Source organism: Colletes latitarsis, chromosome 11 (assembly GCF_051014445.1).
Source record: "Colletes latitarsis isolate SP2378_abdomen chromosome 11, iyColLati1, whole genome shotgun sequence".
Taxonomy (NCBI): Eukaryota; Metazoa; Arthropoda; class Insecta; order Hymenoptera; family Colletidae; genus Colletes; species Colletes latitarsis.
In genome coordinates this window covers 18244100-18268447 of record NC_135144.1, presented here as the reverse complement: position 1 = coordinate 18268447, position 24348 = coordinate 18244100, and the positions used below count along the sequence as shown (strand labels likewise).

Below are 24348 nucleotides of genomic sequence, written 5' to 3'. Positions count from 1 at the left end.
TGGTGTCCTGATGTAACGCGAAATTAAAACTCTTCTTTCTTTATATTTTGTTTTAAAATAATTCGTTTAACATATTAATGAATATTCTTAATTAATACGGGACAAACTTGGACTCTCTCGAACAAGATATCTTTTCTATAGTGGCTGGACGAACGTCGAGCATTCGGTGAAAAAATATTGAGTATGTTCAGATCGTTAGGTATGAAATTTCGTTGGTATCGTGGAACAGAGTGCAATTGGTCGCCGCGTGACGACATTCGAGCGACACGAAAGCGAGAGGATTCGAATGACAAACACCTGCTCGTCGAGGAAGACGCACGCTCGGCCGAGGCAATCAGTCACCGATTTTAATTATCGTTCTCTCTCGTGTACGCGCGTTTACCTGCCAGCGATCGACTCGATCTCGAGAAATTGCTGAGCCAACGGCCGCCAGCCAACGGACCCGAAGATCCTCCGCGAAGATTGCTCCTCTGACTAATTACATTCCGAACCCTGCCTCCGAAGGGGGTTGATGTGCGCGTCCAGGGTTGCCGGAGAACGGTGGGGTGTGGGGCGACGATCATACGATCCTATATCCAATTACCTAGCGACGATTGGCAGCGATCCAAAGATAAATTCCGCTTCTTGATTGCTACTCCCGGTCGGCTGCTTTGCCTCCTTATCGTCTAAGGAGATAGGGGAATTTTAGTGGTCCCCGGGCCCTTCGTCCCAATTAGTAGGTCTCTTTAACGATTTCGAAACACTTTCGAGGGAAATTGTTTACGGGGCGATAGCCTGTTTTCTCGACTGGATCGACCGGTAAGCGAAATGTGCACGTGATTAGGGCCTGTTGGGCCCGAACGATGCAACGCCCACGAAAATAAATATTACTTTATTATCAATCTCCTCAGGACCAAATTATTTTCTTCTTAATAGACAAAAATGCAAATTGACATTCACCCGTGACGTCCATCAATTTTCTGACAATGTCAAACATTTAAATATGAGCATTAATTCGTGACTCTAGTGGTTACTATTATGACGTGATATTCAAAAGAACTTAAAAACGTATGCATATGACTATCCTTGAAGAGGTTAATTTTAATATTGCAGGTTATGTTGGTTTCGGAAGTAGATCGTCGCGTACACGGTGGTGGTCGTTAAGACGTTAATTAGTCAGAGAGTCGTCCAATCCGGAAACCGGTAATCGAAAGCGCGGCGAGAGGGCCTGATCGTTCGGTCCCGGTTCGAAACGACCGGTCCTCCGGGACGGTCGGAGTCGTAAAACCGGGGCCCCGAATGACGCGGCGAGTAATATCTGATGGAGAGTGGGTGGCTGCCGTTCGATATATTACGACTAATGAACAGATTAGGGGCCCCGATACCGACCGGCGAACCTAACTCCGCCGATGAGAACCAAGGCAACGACAGTTGCTCCGCTGATTTTCGAAATTTTTATTTTATTTGGTGGTCCCTTAATCTTTGCGATTTTCTTTCTTCTTTTTTTTTATTTTATAGGTATTATACATTTTTTTAAATCGAAATTTTTGCGCAAGACTAACGAAATATTCATTATCATCTGATTTTTAATACAAATGATAAATAGTCATTTTTTTAGTCGAAAAAGACAAACCGTCTAAGATGTTATTTTTCTCACGTGCACCTAAACTGGATCTCTTAATTTATTTTATAAATATTATAAATACTCAAAAATCGAAATTATTGGGACACGGCTGGGTAGTAAGTATTGTCAAAAACGCAAGACTACTATTACATATAATACTCGTCGATATAAGTAAACAGATTTTTGAAACAAATGATAAATTTTTTTATACGGTTTTTGTATTTTTGGACGAAGAACATTGTTATTATCACGCGTGTAAACGCGAATGAACGTGATCCCGGCGAACGCGAGAGGTTGTTAATTGACTCGAAACGTTTCGTAGCTCGAGACACGCGCTACTCGCCGCGAAATTTCTCCGGATCGCTGTAACGATCGATAACGACATTTAAAAACGCGTTGTTATCGGGCTAGGAATATTAATGAACGATAATTGCGTACAAGCCGCGTCAATTTGCATGCGTGTCCACGTGCTGGGGCACGAACGAAGGCGATCGTCGATATCCGCGGAATAAATAATAAAAGGAGGGACGCGAGAACGAGCGGCTGGTACGGCTTGAAGGCGTACTGGCGCGCCGCAATTCCGCACCGGGCTGCACCGGATGCGCCGCCGCAAAACGAAGATCATGCCGTGAGATATAAAGCTGCAAGTATAATAATATCGAAGTAATGGAGGTAGCCGTACGTGGCATAGGAGGCCGCCACGGTGCTACTTCTCTCTCTCCCGCGTTCCCCGGTGCACAAGCGACGGATACGCTTCGCGGTGCAACGATGGAGGCCGTCATGGGTCACGAGTCTCTTCGTGCGCGAGCCCGTTCGAATGGTTCACCTGTCCTCTTTCGCTGACGCCCCGTTTCATTAGTCGCCGCGATACGGCGCGAGCAACCGTCGCTATCGGGGTTAACCGGTGGAACCACGGCGGCTTCCGGGGTCTCGATATCGTCTTCTACTTAGACGAGCGACTGTCGAATTATGCGGATCGGCCGATCCCCGGGGCCCGTCCAGTTGCGCGGAATGTTGACACGGGTGCAAATAACGGCACCGAAGACGAGCCATCTATGTACGTGCTCGGGAACCGTGTAAACCCGATAAGCGGGCTACGAGGAGTCTCCCCAGGCGTGTCGAAGCCTGAAACTTTCACGCTTAAACGGTTATTCCGATCCAGACGTGCAATTTTTAGACCTCGGTTATTTTGTCATTTTTTTTTTTCTCATAGATTCACGAGAACGGTTATTCCCCCGGAAAAGTGCGCCCCCCCCGACGTCTTATCCGCGACTCGATCCCGCGGAAAGAGCAACAGACCGTTGATCCAGTTAACGTACCTTCCATTGTATCCGCGGTCGTAATTCTCGCAGCGAGTACATCGTACGCGAATCTCGATTCTCTCGAGCCGCGTATACCGGTACGGTCGTCACGGGTCACGTGTGCAATCTCATCCGAACCGAACAATGAGGTTTCTAATTACAGAAGCGGTTCGTTAAACTCTTCGGGAAAATGAAAAAAAGAAACAGAGGTTAGGATTCCAAGGGTTAAAACTGCAAAGGTTAGGTCTGGGTTCGTAGAAATTGGCACATTTACTGTCACGCCACCCATATATGGGTGACATGAATTTTCACTGAGGAGTTAAATGTAGATTGGACTCTTGAATTTTAACTGTAAAAATGAATTCTAAAAGTTTCGTTGTCGTGAACAAGTTGAAGGGTTATGTCTGGCAGTCGGTGTGTTAACACTAGATTTACGGGCATTGATCGCACGTATATTTATTGATACCTTTCATGTTGACGGTTACCTTAAAATACGATTTTTCTTTTAATATGTATTCATGCCATTGCATCAAACAAATTCAACATAAATTGTTAAAAAATAATATTTACGCATTCTGCAATTTTAAATACAGTGACTCGCATTAATATTCGGACACCATGCTGTGTGCGAGATTATTGCTCTATATATTTGTTTACACTAGTGTTATTGAATTGTTTTTTTCGTAATATATTAAAACACTTATTGTAGTTAGTAGAAACATAAACTTTATTTATTTCACACACATAGTTTTTTGCAAAATACGTGATAAAGTCAAGAATGTCGAAATTTAACATCGCAAAAATATTCGGACACAACAGTTTATTGGCTGTAGTAAGTCGTTGGATCCAGTCGGTTATTTTGCTAGTGTACATTGTTTGTAAACATAACGTCTAGCGTGCATCCAAGAGTCAGTACTGTTATTGACTTCGTTAATAGTAGACGTATTATTAGTGAATATGGAACGAAAAGGCAAAAATACATCCTTTGAAATTCGACAACTGGTTATTTACCACAAAGAAAAGGGAAAATCATATCGAGAAATAGCCAAATTGCTAAATGTAAGCAAGAGTACTGTAGCAGATATTGTACACAGGTATATTCATGAAGATCGAATCGATTCAATTCGGCAAAAGGGACGTCCAAAATTATTAGATTCTCGCGAAGAACGCAAGAGTGTTAGAAAAATAAAGAATGATCCTAAAAAAAGTGCTATAAAACTAGCTGCCGAATTATTCCAAGAATCTGGAAAGAAAGTGCATCCCGACACAGTGCGTCGGGTATTAAAAAACCATGAATACAACGGCAGGGTTCCACGAAGAAAACCATACATAAACGAAGTGAATCGTAAGAAACGATTAAATTTTGCTAAAGACTACGTTTCTAAAGACCAAACATGGTAGAACAATGTAATATTTGCGGATGAAAGCAAATTTAATCTTTTTGGGTCAGATGGACGAAGAACGATATGGAGGACGATAAAGTCAACGAAGAATTGAAATTAAAAAATTTGAGAGCAACAGTGAAACACGGCGATGGCAGTGTAATGGTGTGGGGTTGCATCTCAACTGCAGGTGTTGGTGAACTAGTTTTTATCGACGGCATTTTAGATAAGATGAAATATTTAGACTTATTGAAACAAAATTTAATCAAAAGTGCTGTTAATATGAACATACGCAATAATTTTAAGTTTTATCAGGACAACGATCCTAAGCACAAATCGAGAATCGTTCAGGAATACTTACTATACTATACTATAACTGTCCTAAAGTGTTACACCCTCCGCCTCAATCGCCAGATTTAAATCCTATTGAGAATTTATGGAATCAATTGGATCGTAAAATTCGAACAACACTCATAAAAACAATAAAAGAATTAAAAGAACGTTTATTACAAGAATGGAAATGTATAACACAGGAATATTTAAATAAAATTATAACAAATATGCCCAAACGATTACAGGAAGTAATAAGACAAAAGGGTCAACCTACAAAATATTAATACTGTTCAAAAAATATGTATATTTTATATAAAATTTATGTAAGTTATTCACTGTCCGAATATTTTTGCGATGTTAAATTTCGACATTCTTGACTTTATCACTTATTTTGCAAAAAATTATGTGTGTGAAATAAATAAAGTTTATGTTTCTACTAACTACAATAAGTGTTTTAATATATTACGAAAAAAACAATTCAATAACACTAGTGTAAACAAATATATAGAGCAATAATCTCGCACACAGCATGGTGTCCGAATATTAATGCGAGTCACTGTATGTCACTTCCGTAAATCTAGTGTTAGACAAGAGAAGAAAGATGGTGTTGAATTCTGTTCTGTGCGAAGCTGCCCAGTGCTGCCGCGGCGTTCTAATTTCGAAACTCGTTCGGGCGAGCAGGGTCCGAGGAAAACAATGCCCGCCTTTTTGCACTGCAACGTTTGCGAGCCAGACCGGGCGATAAACCGCGACAGTCGCTAGGAGGTCGAGCGTAGAGAGTCGCGAGCCGATTTCTGACCGATCGCCGTGGCTGCAGGCCATTAAAGCCGGACTCCTGCTCGACCTGGTCGCGATCCATGCCACCGATACTATCTCGGTCTAGAACCCGGGAATCGTGCTCCTTTCTAGGCGTGGTGCATGACGAATAGCCGTGAGCCGAACTACGGCTGCACGTGCGTTGGCTACAATGTGGCCAACAAAACCGAAATCTTACGACATCGAGGCCCTGTCGTGCAGCCGGTTACGCCGTTGTCCGATCGCATGATAATTTACATTCGTTGCGTGTCGATTGGTCGACGAGTTGTAAATTAGTTCCGATGTCGAAAAATTCGCTGAACTTTTAATCGGCTGGTTCGAAGGAACTCTGTCGTAATTCAATACGTGTCCGTTCGAAACCGCCGTCGATCTGTAATTACCGAACGATCAGCTCTCTTTCCTTTATAAGGAATAAATCTTCATTATACGCTTTGTAACTTGGTCCAAAACGATTACAAAAGATACTCTGCTGGTCATTGTTTTATTATACGTTCGAACGTTACGTAAAAATCGTCGAAATTTTACCCGTGTTAAACGAATTATCTTTGATGAAAATGCAAAAATAGAAAAGTTTTAATTTTGCGTTTCGGGACATTTAAACTTCGAATGCTCGAGCTTTCGTTACCCCTTCGTTCCCCCGTCTTTCATTCGCTGTCCTTCTCTATGCCTGCAGAGGTTAAGCGAGTCTCGAGTTTCGTTTACCCTATAGCAACGAAACATTCGCGACCTTCGAGCTGCGAACACCGACAAAATACTGTAAGCCTGGTTTTCGGCGACTCTGACGCACAAAACGCTGCATCTCATCGCTAACACGAATAATATGTGCTTTGAAGTTGTCGACAGTTTGTGGTTCGATGGAGTAAGCATAGGTGAATTAACGTGTGTAGTTTCCGCGAAAAAATATAAGATGGCGTAGAGTCGCAGCCGTCGCTAGTTGTGCGCATTGGTTTTCTCGAGCCGTCTTTCCAGGTCACTGGGAAGAGGCCGATCGGAAACACCGTTCTCGATTCGTTCTTTCCGCTCGTCCTTTTTCTCGTTACTTTGGACGACCCTTTTCTTCGACGACACGTGTTCCATTCGAAGCGTGAAAATTCGGAAAAGAGCGCGACCCAATGTACCATCCGTGCCGGAAATATCGCGAAAAGGGAAAAATCAAAGTCGATCTCCTTTTCATTCCACCGACGCTCGGTTCGTTTTCGCCTTTTCTTGCCGTGTCTTTTTTATCTTCGGGTCGAGTGTCTCGGTTTTATTCTTATTCTACTTTTACCATACTTGGTCAGAGTATGGACAAGTATCAATCATCCCCCTCACAGATGATAACAAATTGCCTTTAATTACGTTTTAACGATTCTTCCTCTTTACGATACATTGTATACTGTATTTTTAGTTATTTATTTGCGAAAAACACGAGCTTTCGCAAACGCAGAAATCGAATTATAATACACGTTTCTTGCTGGACGGTCAAAGCCCTAACTATAATCAAGATCTAAAGTATACGTTGGATCAAAGCCAATGGCGATACCGTTACAGGTGTCAGTTGCGTGTGCATATAGATTATGTTCCATAGGCGCAGTGTTGCCATTCAACCGCGCGTGAAATAAGAAATTTTCTATTACTTCAAGCTTCTCGTAGAATTTCATTCTTTTTTTCGAGATTATTAATGGTCTTGTCAATTTGTAAATTCAGTTTCATCGATCTTAATCATTGCTCGGGGCCTCTACATACCATACCGTTATTTCGTCACCAATTATATTAATTTAATCTAATCGAGTCAGATTCCATCGCTGGAATTTTCGACCAGCCAAATTCTATGTTCGGTAATCTCATTTATAAGTATTTATGCTCGCTATTTTTTTTTTTTTTCGGTTTTTCATTTCTTTCAGTTAGTCGATGGACGTCCCAGAAACGATCGATCACGATGCTCGCTCGTTTCGATCGTTCCTAACGAACTGCTCTCTTTTTCTGTTCCAGCAAAAGGTGAAATTCTGGTTCGCGACGGGTGGCGCAGGATTTTGCATCAGCAAGGCTCTTGCGCTGAAAATGACGCCGTTAGCTGGGTGAGTCTGCGTTCTCTTTTCAATTTTTTCATCCACTTTTTGTCTCCTCGGTTCGTTCGACGTGACTTTGCGAATCCCTCGAGTCCCCCAGATATTCTTTTTACCGATTCTTCGCTCGTGGCCCCCCCCCCCTCTTTTCTTTGCTGCAAACTGTCCAATTTTTAATGGGCAGCCATTTAACCTGCAAACTGGGTCGCAAATTTCTCCTAAATACGATAAAAAATACAAAAGTATAGACCCGATAAAAATTATTATTGCAACATTTAAAAGAATATTATTCCATTCCATATATTTTACGATTAAAGAAGTATATTGGAAATTTTTAGACGAAATTTATTAAAATTTAAATTGTTCCTATCAAATTTGTTTGCTGAACTTTATTTATTAAATATGGTAGATTATTCAGTCAAGTCTGTAGTCAAATAAAAAATGCTTAAACGAATCTAACGTTAGCGAATAATATTATTTACATACATTGTATGTTATAAGTAATGTGTTAAATATAACGTGAATTTGAAAGAATTGGTGGAACGTTAAATTTCCACCAATTTAAATTAATTTTTCTTGTAACCTGTAGGATATTCCAAGGTCGTTCGTCTTCGAATCATACGCAGGTGTCTATGTTCGTAGTTTCTTTTCAGACCCTTAATGTGACTAACGCGTCGTGAAAATGCGCATTAACGCCGATGTTCCGGCTGAACGTGTAGCTCTTTGTATCTCGTTTGGTCTCCATCCGTTTCTACCTGACCAGGATTAAGCAGCGTCGAACATATGCACCGACTCATCCCCGAGAATGTCGATCGAGCAGCGATTAATCGCTTTCCACGATTCGCGATTACTCGCCTGCTTAATGATTCGACATGCCGTTCTCTCGTCCTTCTTTTTAATTAGCCGCTGAAATTGTCGCGGTAAAAAGTTATCGGACAGTCGAGAAATTAATGCCTTTTCGATCGTCTGTAATTCCACCACGGACGAGTCAACGTAAAACATCGATTTTATCAAAACGTACGGGGCGAATGTAAATTCTGAAAAAGGAATTAATTCTCTTTTTTTTGTCTCGATCGAAGAAAACGCCTTTCAAGGCGATGTTTGGAATCAATTTGAAGCGACATTGCACGGGGATATCTCAGCGGAATACAAAATATAAAAAATATAGAATTAATTTTTTTTATTTTTGCGTTTTGTTTCGTTTTTCTTTTTTTTTTTAAGTCTTCTTTTGGATTCGACGATTATTAATTCGTGATCTTCTAATACATGACGATAATAATTTGTGGGGAAGTCACTTCCCGTACTCGCCGCCAGGGGACTCGTTCTCTCGCAAGCGCTCGACCGATCTTGCGTTTATACATACTGGGAGAGATTTTAATGGAGGATTCTAAAGGCCAAAATAAGACGAATATCAAGAATACTAATTTGTTGATGGAGGCTTCGTTAAATAGTTATTAACAATTAAATTCAAAAATTTCAAATCATTCTAAAAAAAATATTTTCGGTTGTGGGGATCGATTACAATCATTTTTGGTGAACAGACATACCCCCGAAATCCTACCCAATTTCGAGAAAAAAATTCGGTTAGGTGCTGAAATTTTTCGGCGAAAAAAAAATTTTTCAAATCGTTCTGGAAAAATTATTTTCGGTTGCGGGGGTCAATTACAATCATGTTTGGTCATTACACATACCCCCGAAATCCTACTCAGTTTCGAGAAAAAAATTCCCTACCAAAAATATAATTTCTGGCCAGAAATGTCTGCCCGAATTTTCATGCGAATCTCTAAAACATCATAACTTTCGAACGGATTGGACGATTTTAATGTTCAAAAAGCCAAACGCCGCGTATTTTAGTGTAGAATATGTAGAAATTCTAAAAATATTCGAAAAGTTGATCCTTGACACCACAAAATGAGAAAAACCCTATAAAAATGGTCCAATTTTCAAACAGCCATAACTCCTACAATAGTGAATATATTTCAATGAAACTTTTTTCTGAAGTAGAGCTCATGGGTACCTACAAAAAAGTATTAGACAACTTTTCTGTAGGGCGTCAAACAAAATTACTAAAAATGAACAACGAATTTCTAAGAAAAATCGACAGGGGGGGGGGGGTAGGTGCCTAAATTTTTCGACGAAAAAAAAAATTTTAAATCGTTCTGGAAAAATTATTTTCGGTTGCGGGGGTCAATTACAATCATGTTTGGTCATTACACATACCCCCGAAATCCTACTCAGTTTCGAGAAAAAAATTCCCTACCAAAAATATAATTTCTGGCCAGAAATGTCTGCCCGAATTTTCATGCGAATCTCTAAAACATCATAACTTTCGAACGGATTGGACGATTTTAATGTTCAAAAAGCCAAACGCCGCGTATTTTAGTGTAGAATATGTAGAAATTCTAAAAATATTCGAAAAGTTGATCCTTGACACCACAAAATGAGAAAAACCATATAAAAATGGTCCAATTTTCAAACAGCCATAACTCCTACAATAGTGAATATATTTCAATGAAACTTTTTTCTGAAGTAGAGCTCATGGGTATCTACAAAAAAGTATTAGACAACTTTTCTGTAGGGCGTCAAACAAAATTACTAAAAATGGAAAAGGAATTTTTAAGAAAAATCGATAAGGGGGGGGTAGATGCCTAAATTTTTCGACGAAAAAAAAAATTTCAGATCGTTCTGGAAAAATTATTTTCGTTTGCGAGGGTCAATTACAATCATTTTTGGTGAATAGACATACCCCCGAAATCTTGCGCATTTTCGAGAAAAAAATTCGAGAAGGTGTGAAATTTCTCGACGGAATAAAAAAATTTCAAATTGTTTTGGAAAAATTATTTTTGGTTGCGGAGGCTAATTACAATCGTTTTTGGTCATTACACATACCCCCGAAATCCTATCCACTTTCGAGAAAAAAAATCGGGAAGTGCTAAAATTTTTCGACGAAAAAAAAAAATTTCAAATTCGTCTGGAAAAATTATTTTCGTTTGCGAGGGTCAATTACAATCATTTTTGGTGAATAGACATAACCCCGAAATCTTACGCATTTTCGAGAAAAAAATTCAGGACGTGTGAAACTTCAAACATTAATAACTTTTTAACAAAGCCTTAATCAACAAATTGGTATCCTTGATTTTCGTCTTATTTTGGCCTCTAGATTCTTCCCAAAGGTGGTCGAACACCCTGTATATCTACGCTATCTTGTTCGACTATCCAATATCCCAGCGTGTAGCAGACGCGGGTCACACGAAACGTTTTCCTCTCATTTTCTTCGTTTCGATGTTCGTGCCATCTGCACGTGCGTGAATGGAACCAGAGAACGTCGTGAAATTTAACACCCGTGGTCGATCCTCGAACCGGACATCGTAGAAAACTGGTCCGATGGTTGAAGAGAGACGACGTTCCTCGGCCGCGAACAGCCCACGGATCCATTAATTATTCGAGATTTACGCAACGACTCGATTAGACGAGAGTCGACGTCCCGAGACGATGTCGGATCGGTCGAAGTCGCTCCACTTAAGGGTTAATGGCGCGCAATCAAAATTGTTTATCGCGACGTGCGCAACGTCGCTGCTATCTCCGCGTTATTATCAATAAGTTCGTCTCGAGGAGCAATTCGCCGAGCTCGGGCGACGTTTATGTCGCGATTGCGCTAGAGGCCTCCGAGGGCTCGCTCCTCTCGTCCTCTCGTAAATCATTATTTATGTCGTGCACAGTGGCCGGTTGTTTGTTCTCGGTTCTTCCGAACACTGCGTGTCCCCCTTTCTTCGTGCGTCGATCGTCGGGGGGAAGGATCGTAAGAAATCCGTGGCGATCAATGGGGGCCGGTTTTTCGTGCCGCGATGTAATCTTGCGGTCCCACATTTCGAAACGAAAATTTAATAAAAGCTTCTCGACCAAAATTGCCTTTTTCTTCGACGGAATTCGATCGTTTTACATATTCAAAAATGAATGAGAACAGAGAACGCCTTTGTTCGGATTATTTTTGTCGCGGTACTTTCGATTTATTTTCCCATCAAAGAACTGCTTCCCTTTCGGTCGACGCCGCGCGATTTCTGTCATACTTTTTCGAACGATGCGAATTCAACGATGACGACGTCAAACGCGGACGAGCCAAGTTTTTTTTGCATCCGATGGACCCACTATGGTATTGCTGATGAATGCAATTGCTTACGAAACGACGCCGGACGGCCATAAATCATAATACTCGTTGAAATTACTTTCTGGCGCAGTTATAATTTAATAAATTAAGGTTCCGAGATGCGCAATATTTTCTTCGGGCCCCTTAATATATTAAGATGCTAATTTACAGGTGGGAGAACGGCGTGGAGATTAAACCACTGTCGTGCATAAATCACCGCAAGAAAGTTTTGTATATATTAAATTCCTTTGCTTTCTTTTCCAACGCAAATAATATTTCCCTATTCTAATTCTAATAGACAACATTAAAGATAGAAAAACGGCGACGCTTGAAAGTTAAAAGTTTCGAGTTTTATGCGTTCCAAACGCGTTACAAAAATAACCTAACCCTAACCCAGACCCAACTCAACCGCGTTGTACGGGGGTCCGCTTATTTACGAAATCCGTTCGCTAGACGACGTATTGGAATACGAAAGTTGGTCGATTTTAGCTAGCAAAGATATTAAAATCGTTCGAGGAAGACACGGGACGAACGAAACTGGCAAAAAGCCCAGCACCTGGGAGGGCTTTCGAATCAGCTTCTCGATCTCCTCACCGTCTCCCTGCCCCCCCTTGCGTTTCCCGGTCGTTCTTGTCCACGGCTCTTCCGTCTGCTCCGCGTAGTATACACGGTCCTGGCATTATCCTGCCTCCTGTACGCTCGTTCCTTTCGTGTTGCAACACGTCTGCGGAACAACAACGGACCAGGGACGCTCGGGGCGGTTGGGAGGGGGGAGCTGGGGCCGGTGGAAAGGAGTGGCAAGTGCATCGAACCGCTTTCTCATTCAGGGACGTTGCCACTACTCTCCCCTCGTTTCTTTCTTGTTTTCTTGGTTGCGCCGCGGACGGGACCGATTGAAGAGTATCCGATGCTCCACTTTTTTTCGTCTGCTGCTGCGTCGAGAAATCAACAGAGGGAGCGGGGTGGGACGCGACGGGAAACGTCGGGATTTCGTGGCTACTCGAGACTCCGGGCAGTCGCGGTGTTTCGACCTCGACTTCTTCCCTGTTTCCCTTTCGTGATTTCGCGTCTATTTATTCCCAAAAATTTTTTTTTTTGCTCTACTTGCGTCAAGGTTTTAACTACAAATACTACCACTAATATAAGAAGTTATTACAACGGAAACGGCGAAGTCACGCACGCGTGACAGCGGCCGTCAGCCGCGGTGAACTCGAGGGCAGATTTTGCGAAATTTTCCAATCGACGCCGGGACGGTTACACTTAGTTGCATGTGTCCAACGAATGTTGGTTACACTTTTACCTAGAGTACCTTGTGATTAATGACGCGAGGCGGCAGACTCCTGTTGGTTCCATCGGGGCTTCGCTCGAAGCTATTTTCAGCGTTGGCTGTTCGTTATTTACGACGGCTGGTGTTCGTAACGGTGCACTGAAAGCTGGCGTATAGCGATCATAACTCTCGGTGATTTTCTATTATCGCCGCTCGCATCGTGGGTCCTTATTAATAGTTGGAAAAAAAAAAAAGAATCGCGTTTACGGTTTCTCTGATGGGCTCCGCGAGTCGCTTCCTGTGCAACAAATGTCACGTATGTAGATCCACGGTGCTGGCGAAAATGTTAATTCTTTCCATATCGCTGTACGACATTTTTCAGATCCAGTATCCGGTATCCATTTTCCCTTTCGTTTGTAATCAGGTGTAACAAATGCGTACGATGAAAATAAACTAGATAAGCATAGCACGAGATAGCATCGATCTGTAAAGAGCATCGATATCGACTAATAACGAATCGAGTCGAACGAGTTCTCGATACGAGTCGGAATGTCGAGAATTTTTGTTGCGTATCGGACGTCGATCGAGCGCAAGGAGGGGAGACTGGTTCTCCGTGGATCGTCGCGGAGATGGGTCTTAATTAACGACGAACGCAACAGATCTGGTCACAATGGGCCTGCGGAAGGTTGATTGCCACCCACGTGCACGCACGACCACAGGAAACTCGATTCCGCACGGACAATATACATATCTGTGTTTCCATCATTTCCTCGTTACGCGGGTACAGAAGAAAGATGGACGAATGCGCGTACGGGGGACACGTTTCCTCAATTTCTACCGCTGGTACGTCGATAGAGGGACACGGTTACGCTGTTATCTTCCAGCGACGACCATCAATCATACGTATTCCGTTGCTTTCTGCTTCTCGAAAATCCTTCTCTCTAACAAAGAAACATTTTTATTTATTTATTTATTTGCGGGTTTGTACACCCTTCGATATAATACAATTGCTTAATATGTGTAGATGTCTCGTTAATTGCATATGTTATAAGATGCAGCGCGTACAACACTAGTGACTCGCTTTTTAAAGGAATACAGAGAACCGCTAAAGTAGTCTAAAAGTAGCTTAAATTAGAAATAGTTTAACTTCTCCAACTGAGAGATTTAATTTTTTCGTACCCACAACACGAATTTTATTTTCTATTTCGGAATTCGCTATAATTAGAATCGCATTTACCATCGAACCGTTAATAAACCTCATTTTCCTTATTACGACAAGTATGTAGTCGCAATTCCCGGTCAAGTAACACTAATGGAATGTACGTCGTATTCTCGAGTTTGTTGATAAGTACACTCAATTACCTCGACACTGTACGCCATAATTTAAACAAGAATTCCTTCAAGTGTTTGCAACGTTGAAACTTTGTTCATTAGTCGTCTAATAAATGTTAGCTAATTACTAATCTAAAATACTCGTCAGACCATTGTTCACAGAATTTCGTTTCAATGATTTTATTATTCGTTTCCGTAAAACGAGGACTCGAAAGAGCGACGAAATTTAGTTTATTCCGCCGCCATTTGCAAAGTCAGTCTTCCTCTCGTTGTATACAGGGTGTTCGGCCAACCATGAGAAAAATTTTAATGGGGGATTCTAGAGGGCAAAATAAGACGAAAATCAAGAATACCAATTTGTTGAAAAGTTATTAACGTTTAAAGTTCTGCCTGTACTGAATTTTTTTCTCGAAAATGCGCAGGATTTCGGGGGTATGTCTATTCACGAATAATGATTGTAATTGACCCCTGCAACCGAAAATAATTTTTTCAAAACGATTTGAAGTTTTCTTTTTCCGTCGAAAACTTTCACACATTCTTGAATTTTTTTCTAGAAAGTGGGTAGGATTTCGAGGGTATGTGTAATGCCCAAAAATGATTGTAATTGACCCCCGCAACCGAACATAATTTTTCCAGAACGACTTGAAATTTTTTTTTTTTTTGTTAGTCACCTAATTAGATTTTCGGTGAGGAATTTTTTTCTCGAAAGTACGTAGGATTTCGGGGGTATGTGTTATGAGTATGACCAAAAATGATTGTAATTGATCCCCGCAACTGAAAATAATTTTTTTAGAACGATTTCAAAACTTTCCGACCGTATTGAATTTTTTTCTCGAAAATGCGCAGTATTTCGGGGGTATGTCTATTCACCAAAAATGATTGTAATTGACCACCGCAATTGAAAATAATTTTTCCAAAACGATTTGAAATTTTTTTTTTCCGTCAAAAAATTTCACTTTTCGAATTCTTTTCTCGAAAGTGGGTAAGATTTCGAGGGTATATCCAATGACCAAAAATGATTGTAATTAACCCCCGCAACCGAAAATAATTTTTCCAGAACGATTTGAAATCTTTGAATTTAATTATTAATAACTTTTTAACGAAGCCTCCATCAACAAATTGGTATTCTTGATTTTCGTCTTATTTTGGTCTCCAGAATCTACCATTAAAATTTTTTCCAGGGTTGGTCGAACACCCTGTATATCGAAATATCCGGTTTCGCCGGAAGTAAAAGTATTTGGTGTTCGACGATCGATATTCGATCGAAAATTCGCAAGACGCGGCAGGTATGCGAACGGGAGAGTCGGCGCGTCGACGATCTATAGATCACCGGGATCGGTGGGGCCGCGTACACGTATACGTAGGAATGCCCAAATTGGTTTCGCCAAGCCGCGGGTTTATAGATGTACCAGGCCGCGATCGCGGAGAGGAATCCAATTAGGCGAGCAATAATGGAATCAAAGAGATCCTCGAACGCGAGCTTCGCCCGCTTTCCCCTTTCTTTCCTCGACCCTCTCCATCTTTTTTCTCCCTTTCCATCGACCCGTGGGATTTCGACGACACGTTTATTTGTTTTGTTTCGTTGGGTATCCGGTGGCATGGGAGCCTCACGAAGCACAAACGGAAGCGATATGTGACTGATCGCCGCGACGCTCCCCATTAACCCCAACCCTTGCCAGTACTATTGGGAGCTGAGATCTCCAGACACCACCGACGAACCAAACGACGCGAGGGGCAAGGGAAATCGACTGTCCGCTTCACCTAACCCCATCCACTTTTCAGGTTCTCGGTTATTATTGGCTAAGGCCGGGGGGGCACGCGAGCGTCGAAACGACGTGTGTCCTCTATTTCTCCTTGTCTTGCAATTGAATACAACCAACTCGTCTGTCTTCGTTGCTTTCAACTGCAAGAGACAAGGAAAAACATAGAAATGCACGTCGTTTCGACGCTCGTGTGCCCTCGGCCTAAGTCGATCGCGTAACGAAGAACGCGAACGTAATAAAACGAGACAGAATGACATACAGCGACACTCGAATGACACTGGCGTAGGTATAAACGAAGTCTACGAACGAATAGCAAAATTTGTTAATCACCCAATCACATAAAATCTACTTTTTACCTTGTCGCGTTTTGTTTGCATCAACGCTGGTTTTCTTCGTACAACTTTCATATAGTATTCAGTAACGCGTTTTTACGAATACGAATTCCGTGGAAACGGAGGAAAGAGATCGACACCATATTCTTTTCGCGGGAATTTCTCCTCCGGGAACCGTTGACATCGATTTGTCTGTTTAACGGCTGGCGGACAACCATCCCCTTTTTGCTCTGTTGTTTGTAATGGTTCCGCGTGAACACGTTTATCGTCGTGACGAGAAAAACGCGTCGGAAGGGGATCCGATTTCGTGCGAGGAAAAACTCGAGTTTCCTCGTGGCGTCGTCCAAAGCCATGGGAATATTTTAAACGACATCGACCATCGAACTCTTTCACGATTCCACGCCCTTACGCGAGTTACCGTTTACTTCTCGCGCGACACGCTTCTCAGGTTCGTAGTCGAAGGACATACGTATCTTTCTCTTCTTTTTTTCCCTTCTTTCTCCTCTCTACCATTTCTGGGAAGAAACCGGACACTTTCGCGCTTACTTTTTCACGACTGACTGGCCATCTGCGGCTATAACTCCGGTTACGATTGTTATGCATCCCGGAGAAATGTTTTCGCAGGAAATTTTATTCGTGAACTTATTAAGCGCAATTGTTTTGTATTATTTAATATTTTCAACTAATTAACGATCCAATAACTCGAATAAACTTTATTTAAAATGAAGAATTATCAGCGAAAACTGACGAGTCCTTCGTAGAAATTAATTATCTTTTACACGACACGTCTTTATCGTCTGGAAACCCTTTTTATTCCGGTATCCAGACGACCATGACTTCCTTCAAAGGAACACTTCCCCATTCACGTCGATTAAAGCCAACATAATTTTATTAATACAGAGTAAAGCGAAACGAATGTTGGTAATGAAAATTTTCCAATGGTCTACGAGATACATATTAGGTTGGGGAAAAAGAAATCCATTATTTTTGCGCGAAATTCAAAACTTTATTTAAGATGTTTCGGATTTTCCGATTTGGGTCAAATATGCTCCGTTTTGCTGTATAATTTGTTGCCATTTTAAAGGTAGCTTCATAATGCCTCTCTCATAGAAGTCTTGGTCCTTATTGGCGAAAAACTCTAGTAATCTATTTTCACAATCTTCTCTTGATCGCAATTTCTTATCACTCAGGAAGTTTTGCAATGCGAGAAAAAGGTGGTAATCGCTTGGTGCCAGATCCGGACTATATGGTGGATGCATTAAAACCTCCCAACCAAGCTCCCGGAATTTCTGGCGAGTCACTACAGACGTGTGTGGCCTTGCGTTGTCCTGATAAAACACAACACCTCTTCTGTTGGCCAACGCTGGCCGTTTCTGGTCAATCGCTAGCTTCAAACGGTCCAGTTGTTGGCAGTAGAGATCTGAATTTAATGTTTGGCCATACGGAAGCAACTCATAATAAATGATTCCTTTCAAGTCCCACCAAATACACAGTAGAACCTTCCTGGCCGTTAGTCCTGGTTTGGCCACCGTTTGAGCTGCTTCACCACGCTTTGACCACGATCGTTTTCGCACAATATTGTCGTATGTGACCTATTTCTCATCCCCAGTCACCATCCGTTTAAGAAATGGGTCGAGTTCATTCCGTTTGGCCAAGGCTTCGCAGATGGAAATTCGATTCATCATGTTTCTTGGTGTTAATTGGTGTGGCACCCAAACATCGAGCTTCTTTTCGAATCCAGCTTTGTGCAAATGGTTTAAAACTGTTTTATGGTCGATCGTTAGCTCCTGGGCGATGCTACGACTACTAACATGCCGGTCAACTTCGATTATTTCTGTGATTTTATCGACATTTTCGACGACGGGCCTGCCTGTGCGAGGTGCATCTTTAACATCAAAAATGCCTGAACGGAATCGACGAAACCAAAATTGCACGTAATTAGCTGTTACAGTATCGGCACCATAAACACCATTCACAATTTTAGCGGCCTGGCTTGCATTTTCGCCTTTATCAAAGAAAAACTGTAAAATGTACCGAATTTTCTCTTTGTTGACTTTCATTGTTAACACCCTGTAACTCACAACTGAATGGAACAAACAAAAAACAGCAAAAGAATTTTTTTCGTGTGAAATGTTACCTTGACAGCGAGCATAAACTTGAAATTGTTTGATCAATATTTTACGAGATATCGATCACTACAGCCATCTATCGAGAAAATAATGGATTTCTTTTTCCCCAACCTAATATAAATCTACGAGATTGAAAAATATTAAAATCGGCGAGGATGACCTGTTGGATCTGCAGAATGCCACGTCTCAATCCCGTTGGGATCGCAGTCACGTCCGGCGTTCGCGCGTCTCCGACGCGATCGATATCGATCCATCGTGCGTTTCCAGAGATCGAGCCGGCACCCCGGGGCACCGAGTCTCTTCCATTTCTGATCGGGAACGATCCGCCGCCTCGTTCCGCGACGAATGAAGTGGCGGTACGTGCGCGCGATCCGCTCCGATAGTTTCGTCCGCCTGGTCGATCGCGATATCGATAGACAAGTCGGGGACGCGCATCACGATCCCTTCGAGAGATCGGCTCGTTTCGATCGCGACAACGCGAATTCATCCGTCGCGATTTAACGTTTACTCGGCGACATCTAAACCCGACCCAACGCACCCTTTGGAATTCCAACTTCGTCCCCAACGCTCTCGACTATTTATTCCTTTGCTTATTCGACTTTATTTACTCATTCGCAGTCGTTGACGTAAATGGTACCCGTTCATTTGACATAAAAAATAACAAACGATTCGCCTCCGTATAATATCGAAATATTATCCGATTTTTTGGTCCCGCGGAGTCTTTGTGCCTCGATGTCGTAATTTCCTCCCCGTACGTTTCGCGAGACGGGGCGAAAAACCGTGAAATAAATCAAAGCGTATCCCGCGCGACGGTTCGGGAATCTCCTCGTTTCCTTCGTTAACTCGGTTTCCGTTCGCGCGAGGCTTGCACGGAATGTTCACGAGGAGAAAGAGAGAAATAGTAAGGGGGCCCGTGGCGGAGGTATCAGCGAGATCTGTCCCCGGGTTATTTAGCGCCGGACGAAGACGGAAAGCTCGAAGGATGCTTCGATGCCCCCACCGGGGGCCCCTGTAACCCCGAAATTTCGATTTCGTCGTGGCGCAGGTATTTTAACGAGGCCGATATTCCGTGTCGGCGATGCCGAAAGGACGGCGCTGGACGACGGCGACAAGGTGCAACGGCGGGGCGGGAACGGCAGGAGTGGGGAGGGGTCCGCGCAGAGGAATAGAGAGGGAAGGACCCCGGGGCCCAAAGGGGGGAGGGGGGAGAAGGGTACGCGATTTCGGGGCTAATCTGGCCAATTAAAAAGACCGAAGAGAGACGGTCGGAACCGAGGTACGCCAGATTCGAGAATCCGTCGATGGTATTCGCTAATGAATGCTCTCCTCTTCGACTCTAGGGTTACCACCCCCCTCGTCCCCTGGATCATAAGAAAAGAGTACGCAAGACGTCCTTGAAAAGAAGATAATGATCTCGCGAGCGACAAAGGGAAGGTGTAATTTTTTTATCCGACATTTAAGAGGGGGTATTCTAGTCAGCGATTTCTTCAACTTTAACGAACCCCGTGCACCCGTAAATTACAGTCGGTGTTCCATATTTCCGTGAAATATTTATCGAGAGATACGAAGCAGCGTATCGGGGAACGAAAATTCATAGATAATCGGAACAAGAATATTCACTTACCGTCGATGCTTTCGGATTACTGATTCTCAACGGTACAATATCCACGGCGAGCTATACATAAATGTTATCGAGTATCGGAATTGATTTTTATTATTGTTATTATTACTCATTTATTATCGGGAATAATGCCCTTTAGTGCAAGAGATCTAATATGCAGGCATCAACAATTTAACAAAATAATTAATTTACAATACTCTGCAAGGATAATTTTAGACTATCTGGTGATTGTTCAATTATATCTGCCTCTGTGTGTATGGAGTTTGTATGAATAATCATTCTATTTATGCAATTCTGCGATCTAAATGTTGCGTTGTCTTTCAAAATAAAATAGAAAGTGATTTCTCAAATATCTTGATTATACATATAACCTTTGATTAGCTTTTTCTTCCATTATGCGATGTTCGAAGATTTGTATTAATAAATAAACAATTTTATAATGATTTTGTCGCGCGTGGCCTGGGTATTTTCGGCGATCGGCGAGCGTGAGAAAATCGTCGTGGAGGGGGGGGGGGCCGGGGCTCCACTCCGTCGTGGAAAGAAATTGTTTACGCGGCAGCCCTTGGATTTTTCGGCGATCGTCGGTGGTTCGAGCCATGCCGGTCTGTCCCGATTTCTTTTTGCGCCGGACGTTGAAATAATAACCGATGCACGATGCTCCGCGCATCGATTATCGTCGCGGAGCCGTCTCGAGGGGATTTCGGAGGACGTGTCACGTTTCATCGACCGACCGACCAACGGTAGCGATGTATTAATAGCACTGGGACTCGAACCATGTCAGTTCAGACACGTTGGTAGCTTTAACACGTTCTTTATTTTTCGAATCAGGTGGAAAGTATATTACAGATTTTTATTATCATTATACAAGTTTTGTTTTCCTGTTGGAAATGGATGGTTAAGTCGATTTGCAGCCAGGTTCGGCCGCAGAACGAAGTAACCAGAGATTTTAACCGGTCTCTTGTTTTACCCTATCGAAGGGCACCTTCATCCTAGTTTTCCGCCCGGTCGTGGAACCCTCGTTGCATTGCAAATGCGTGCGCGACCTAGCCTAACGAGCTTACTTTCGCAGTCGCGGGGGGCTTATGATGTCTCTTCTGCCACGGTCACCGTCTCCTTTGCCCTTCCCGTAAGTGATGCCATCCGGTGGTCGCGAAATTGTTCAACTTTCTCGCGTGGGTTCCGTCGTTGTGGCACGTTGAATTCGTAATAGAATTCACCGTTTAAAAATAGATCTTAATAGTAAGTTTTTAAACGAGTTACCGCAGGAAAGAATGCGATAATAAAAGTTTTTATTTCGCGTCACGGGACATTTAAGCCTCTACGAATGCTCGAGCTCTCGTTTTTTCTTCGTCTCGTTCGCTATATCCTCTGTAACGGACAGAGGTTAAGCGAGAGCTCGAGTTTCATTTACCTAGCAGCTAAGGTTAGAGTCACACGAGCGTCGAAACGACGTTTTTATGCTTTTCCTTGTCTTGCAATTGAAAATAACCAAGGACAGACATAGGAACATCTTGCCTGTCTTCGTTGACCCTAACCTAAATTTTCGCAGAAAAAATTCGTTATAGACGGAATTCATCGTTTAAAAATAGCTTGGCACGAATGTACGCGCTCGGTATAAATTGTGTAACCGCTATGCAGCGGTTCTACATCGATTAAACAAAAAGAAAAACTGAGACCTAACCAAGGCAGAGACGCGGTTGGATCTAATTGTTGCCCGAAGCCAGGATCGGCGTACCGGTTGAAATTTCGATGAATTTCTCCAATTGAAGAATTCTTTCGTTCCTATCTATCTCGATCGTCCCAATTTATTCTCGTTTTCTCGGACATACCGGAGAAGTTGAGCAGACAAATGTACGATAGGCGGCGAGCCTTTGAGACATTTGTCCGTCGGTGTTCTCTCACGTGCGTCCCGAAGAGGAGGTGCCGGCCGATATACAAGCGTGCTCACCGAACTTGTGACTACCGGTCGCCGCTCTAATTGGCACGATTTATGTCCGCCGTGGCCCGTGCGTCTCTCGCCTCGGCACCACGACGGATGTCCACCGCCGTTTCCCGAAATTTTTACCCCTTCGCCGTCTCCCGATAAACCAAATTCCCCATTCGTTCGATATCGTCGTCGAATCCTACGTTCGCGGTCCGCGTTCCGCGTTCCACTCGTCCCGACGATCCTCCGCGTCGCTGATTGAGGTTAGGTACAACCGTCGAACGTTTCGGAGACGTTAAAAGCTTTAACCCCTTATCCTATAACCTATAAGTTCTTGATGTAAAATTTTACAATCACAAGACTACTCACTCGTCATCAAGTCTTATGCATTAAAATCAACACATTTCTACATTAACGAAGTGTTTGTAAAACAAATCTATTCTCTTTCGTGACCATTGTATGCACAAATTTAAACAAAATTGAATAGTATACGTTTGACAAATTATTTGAAATGAAATCGTACGTCAAGGGGTTAAATGGCAGTTATGACAAAAATATTCGAAACTTACCTGACTAGACAATGGCGGCGTTGCATAAACGTGTAATAAACAAAAATAAAAGAAACTAATACCTATAAATTGACGAAGTACATTGTGATCTTCGTTTTTTACTGAATTTACTGTTTTGCAATTGAAAATGGCGCTTCAGAATTGATGGCGATGTTTTATTTTCCGAAAAATTAGACATTTGCCAATTTTCGTACGAGTGACTCTTTTTATAAATTATGCTGATCAACGTTTCTGCAATACTAACGATCTCTCAATTTTTTGTATTCGATGTTTTTCAACTTTGACTTGAATTTTAAAAACAGTAACAAGAAGTAACCTCGTAATATTTTTTTTTTATTAATTAAGAGGATATTATACTTTAAGTCAACGCCAAACTTAACCTAACCCAAGTTTGCCCGATACGGAGAAAGTATTCGTTATATCTTTTGTTTTATTTGTCATACATTTATTTTCTCATACTTTTTGAGCTATAAGTAATACTTGATTATTTAAAGAGAGAATAAAAGGTAAATTAAGAGTGAATACGAAGTTCTGATTTTTATTCCGGTTGCCCATATACTCGAAATGATTATCACGATTTTTTAGGCGTATCCGTTGATCCAATAAACAAAATAGTCATGATCGACAACAATTTTTTACTTGATAAAAAAATCTTAAGATCATCTCACTTTTTTCAGGAAACTGTATACATTTTTATGCAACATTTGATGCATTTTTTCATTTTCTTTAAATAAGTATTATATTAGGGGTCTTGGGTAAAAAATTAATTAGTTCAGAGGTTATGATTTTTGTCTCGAAACTCCCATATACGTATGACGACAGGTTCGAGACGAAAATTCGACTTTGCAATTCCTGAAAACTTTTTAAAAGTACAATATACAGGGTGTTCGGCCATCCCTGAGAAAAATTTTAATGGAGGATTCTAGAGGCCAAAATAAGACGAAAATCAAGCATACCAATTTGTTGATGGAGGCTTTGTTAAAAAGTTATTAACAATTAAATTCAACAATTTCAAATCGTTCTGGAAAAATTATTTTCGATTGCGGGGGTCAATTACAATCATTTTTGGTGAATAGATGTACCCCCGAAATCCTGCCCACTTTCGAGAAAAAAATTCGAAAAGGTGTGAAATTTTTCGACCGAAAAAAAAAATTTCAAATCGTTTTGGAAAAATTATTTTCGGTTGCGAGGGTCAATTACAATCATTTTTGGTGAATAGACGTACCCCCGAAATCCTGCCCACTTTCTAGAAAAAAATTCGAGAAGGTGTGAAATTTTTCGACGGGGAAAACAAATTTCAAATCGTCCTGGAAAAATTATTTTCGATTGCAGGGGTCAATTACAATCATTTTTGGTGAATACACATGTCTTCGAAATCCTATCCACTTCCGAGAAAAAAAATCGGATAGGTGTTGAGATTTTTCGACGAAAAAAAGAAATTTCAAATCGTTCTGGAAAAATTATTTTCGGTTGAGGGGGTCAATTACAATAATTTTTGGTGAATAAACGTACCCCCGAAATCCTACCCACTTTCTAGAAAAAAATTCAGTACGAGCGGGACTTTAAACGTCAATAACTTTTTAACGAAGCCTCCATCAACAAATTGGTATCCTCGATTTTCGTCTTATTTTAGCCTCTAGAATCCTCCATTAAAATTTTTCCCAGGGATGGCCGAACATCCTGTATTAACACTTGCGGTTTTAAAAGTTTGATACCCCTCCCACCGATATTTTAAAAATTTCCAAGGTCGTGCGCCACCCCTTCAAATTCCCGCCAAATATAAATTT

The 24348-nt window shown here is 41.8% G+C and overlaps 1 protein-coding gene across 1 annotated transcript in view; it reads left to right on the top strand.

Annotated features, from left to right (window-relative positions):
* Fng (Fringe glycosyltransferase) overlaps positions 1 to 24348 on the top strand; it is a 115021-nt gene that overhangs the window by 78872 nt on the left and 11801 nt on the right. Inside the window, exon 6 of the mRNA XM_076778789.1 lies at positions 7407 to 7492. Within this exon, the coding sequence (XP_076634904.1) occupies positions 7407 to 7492 (86 nt within the window). The remainder of the gene's footprint in view (positions 1 to 7406; positions 7493 to 24348) is intronic.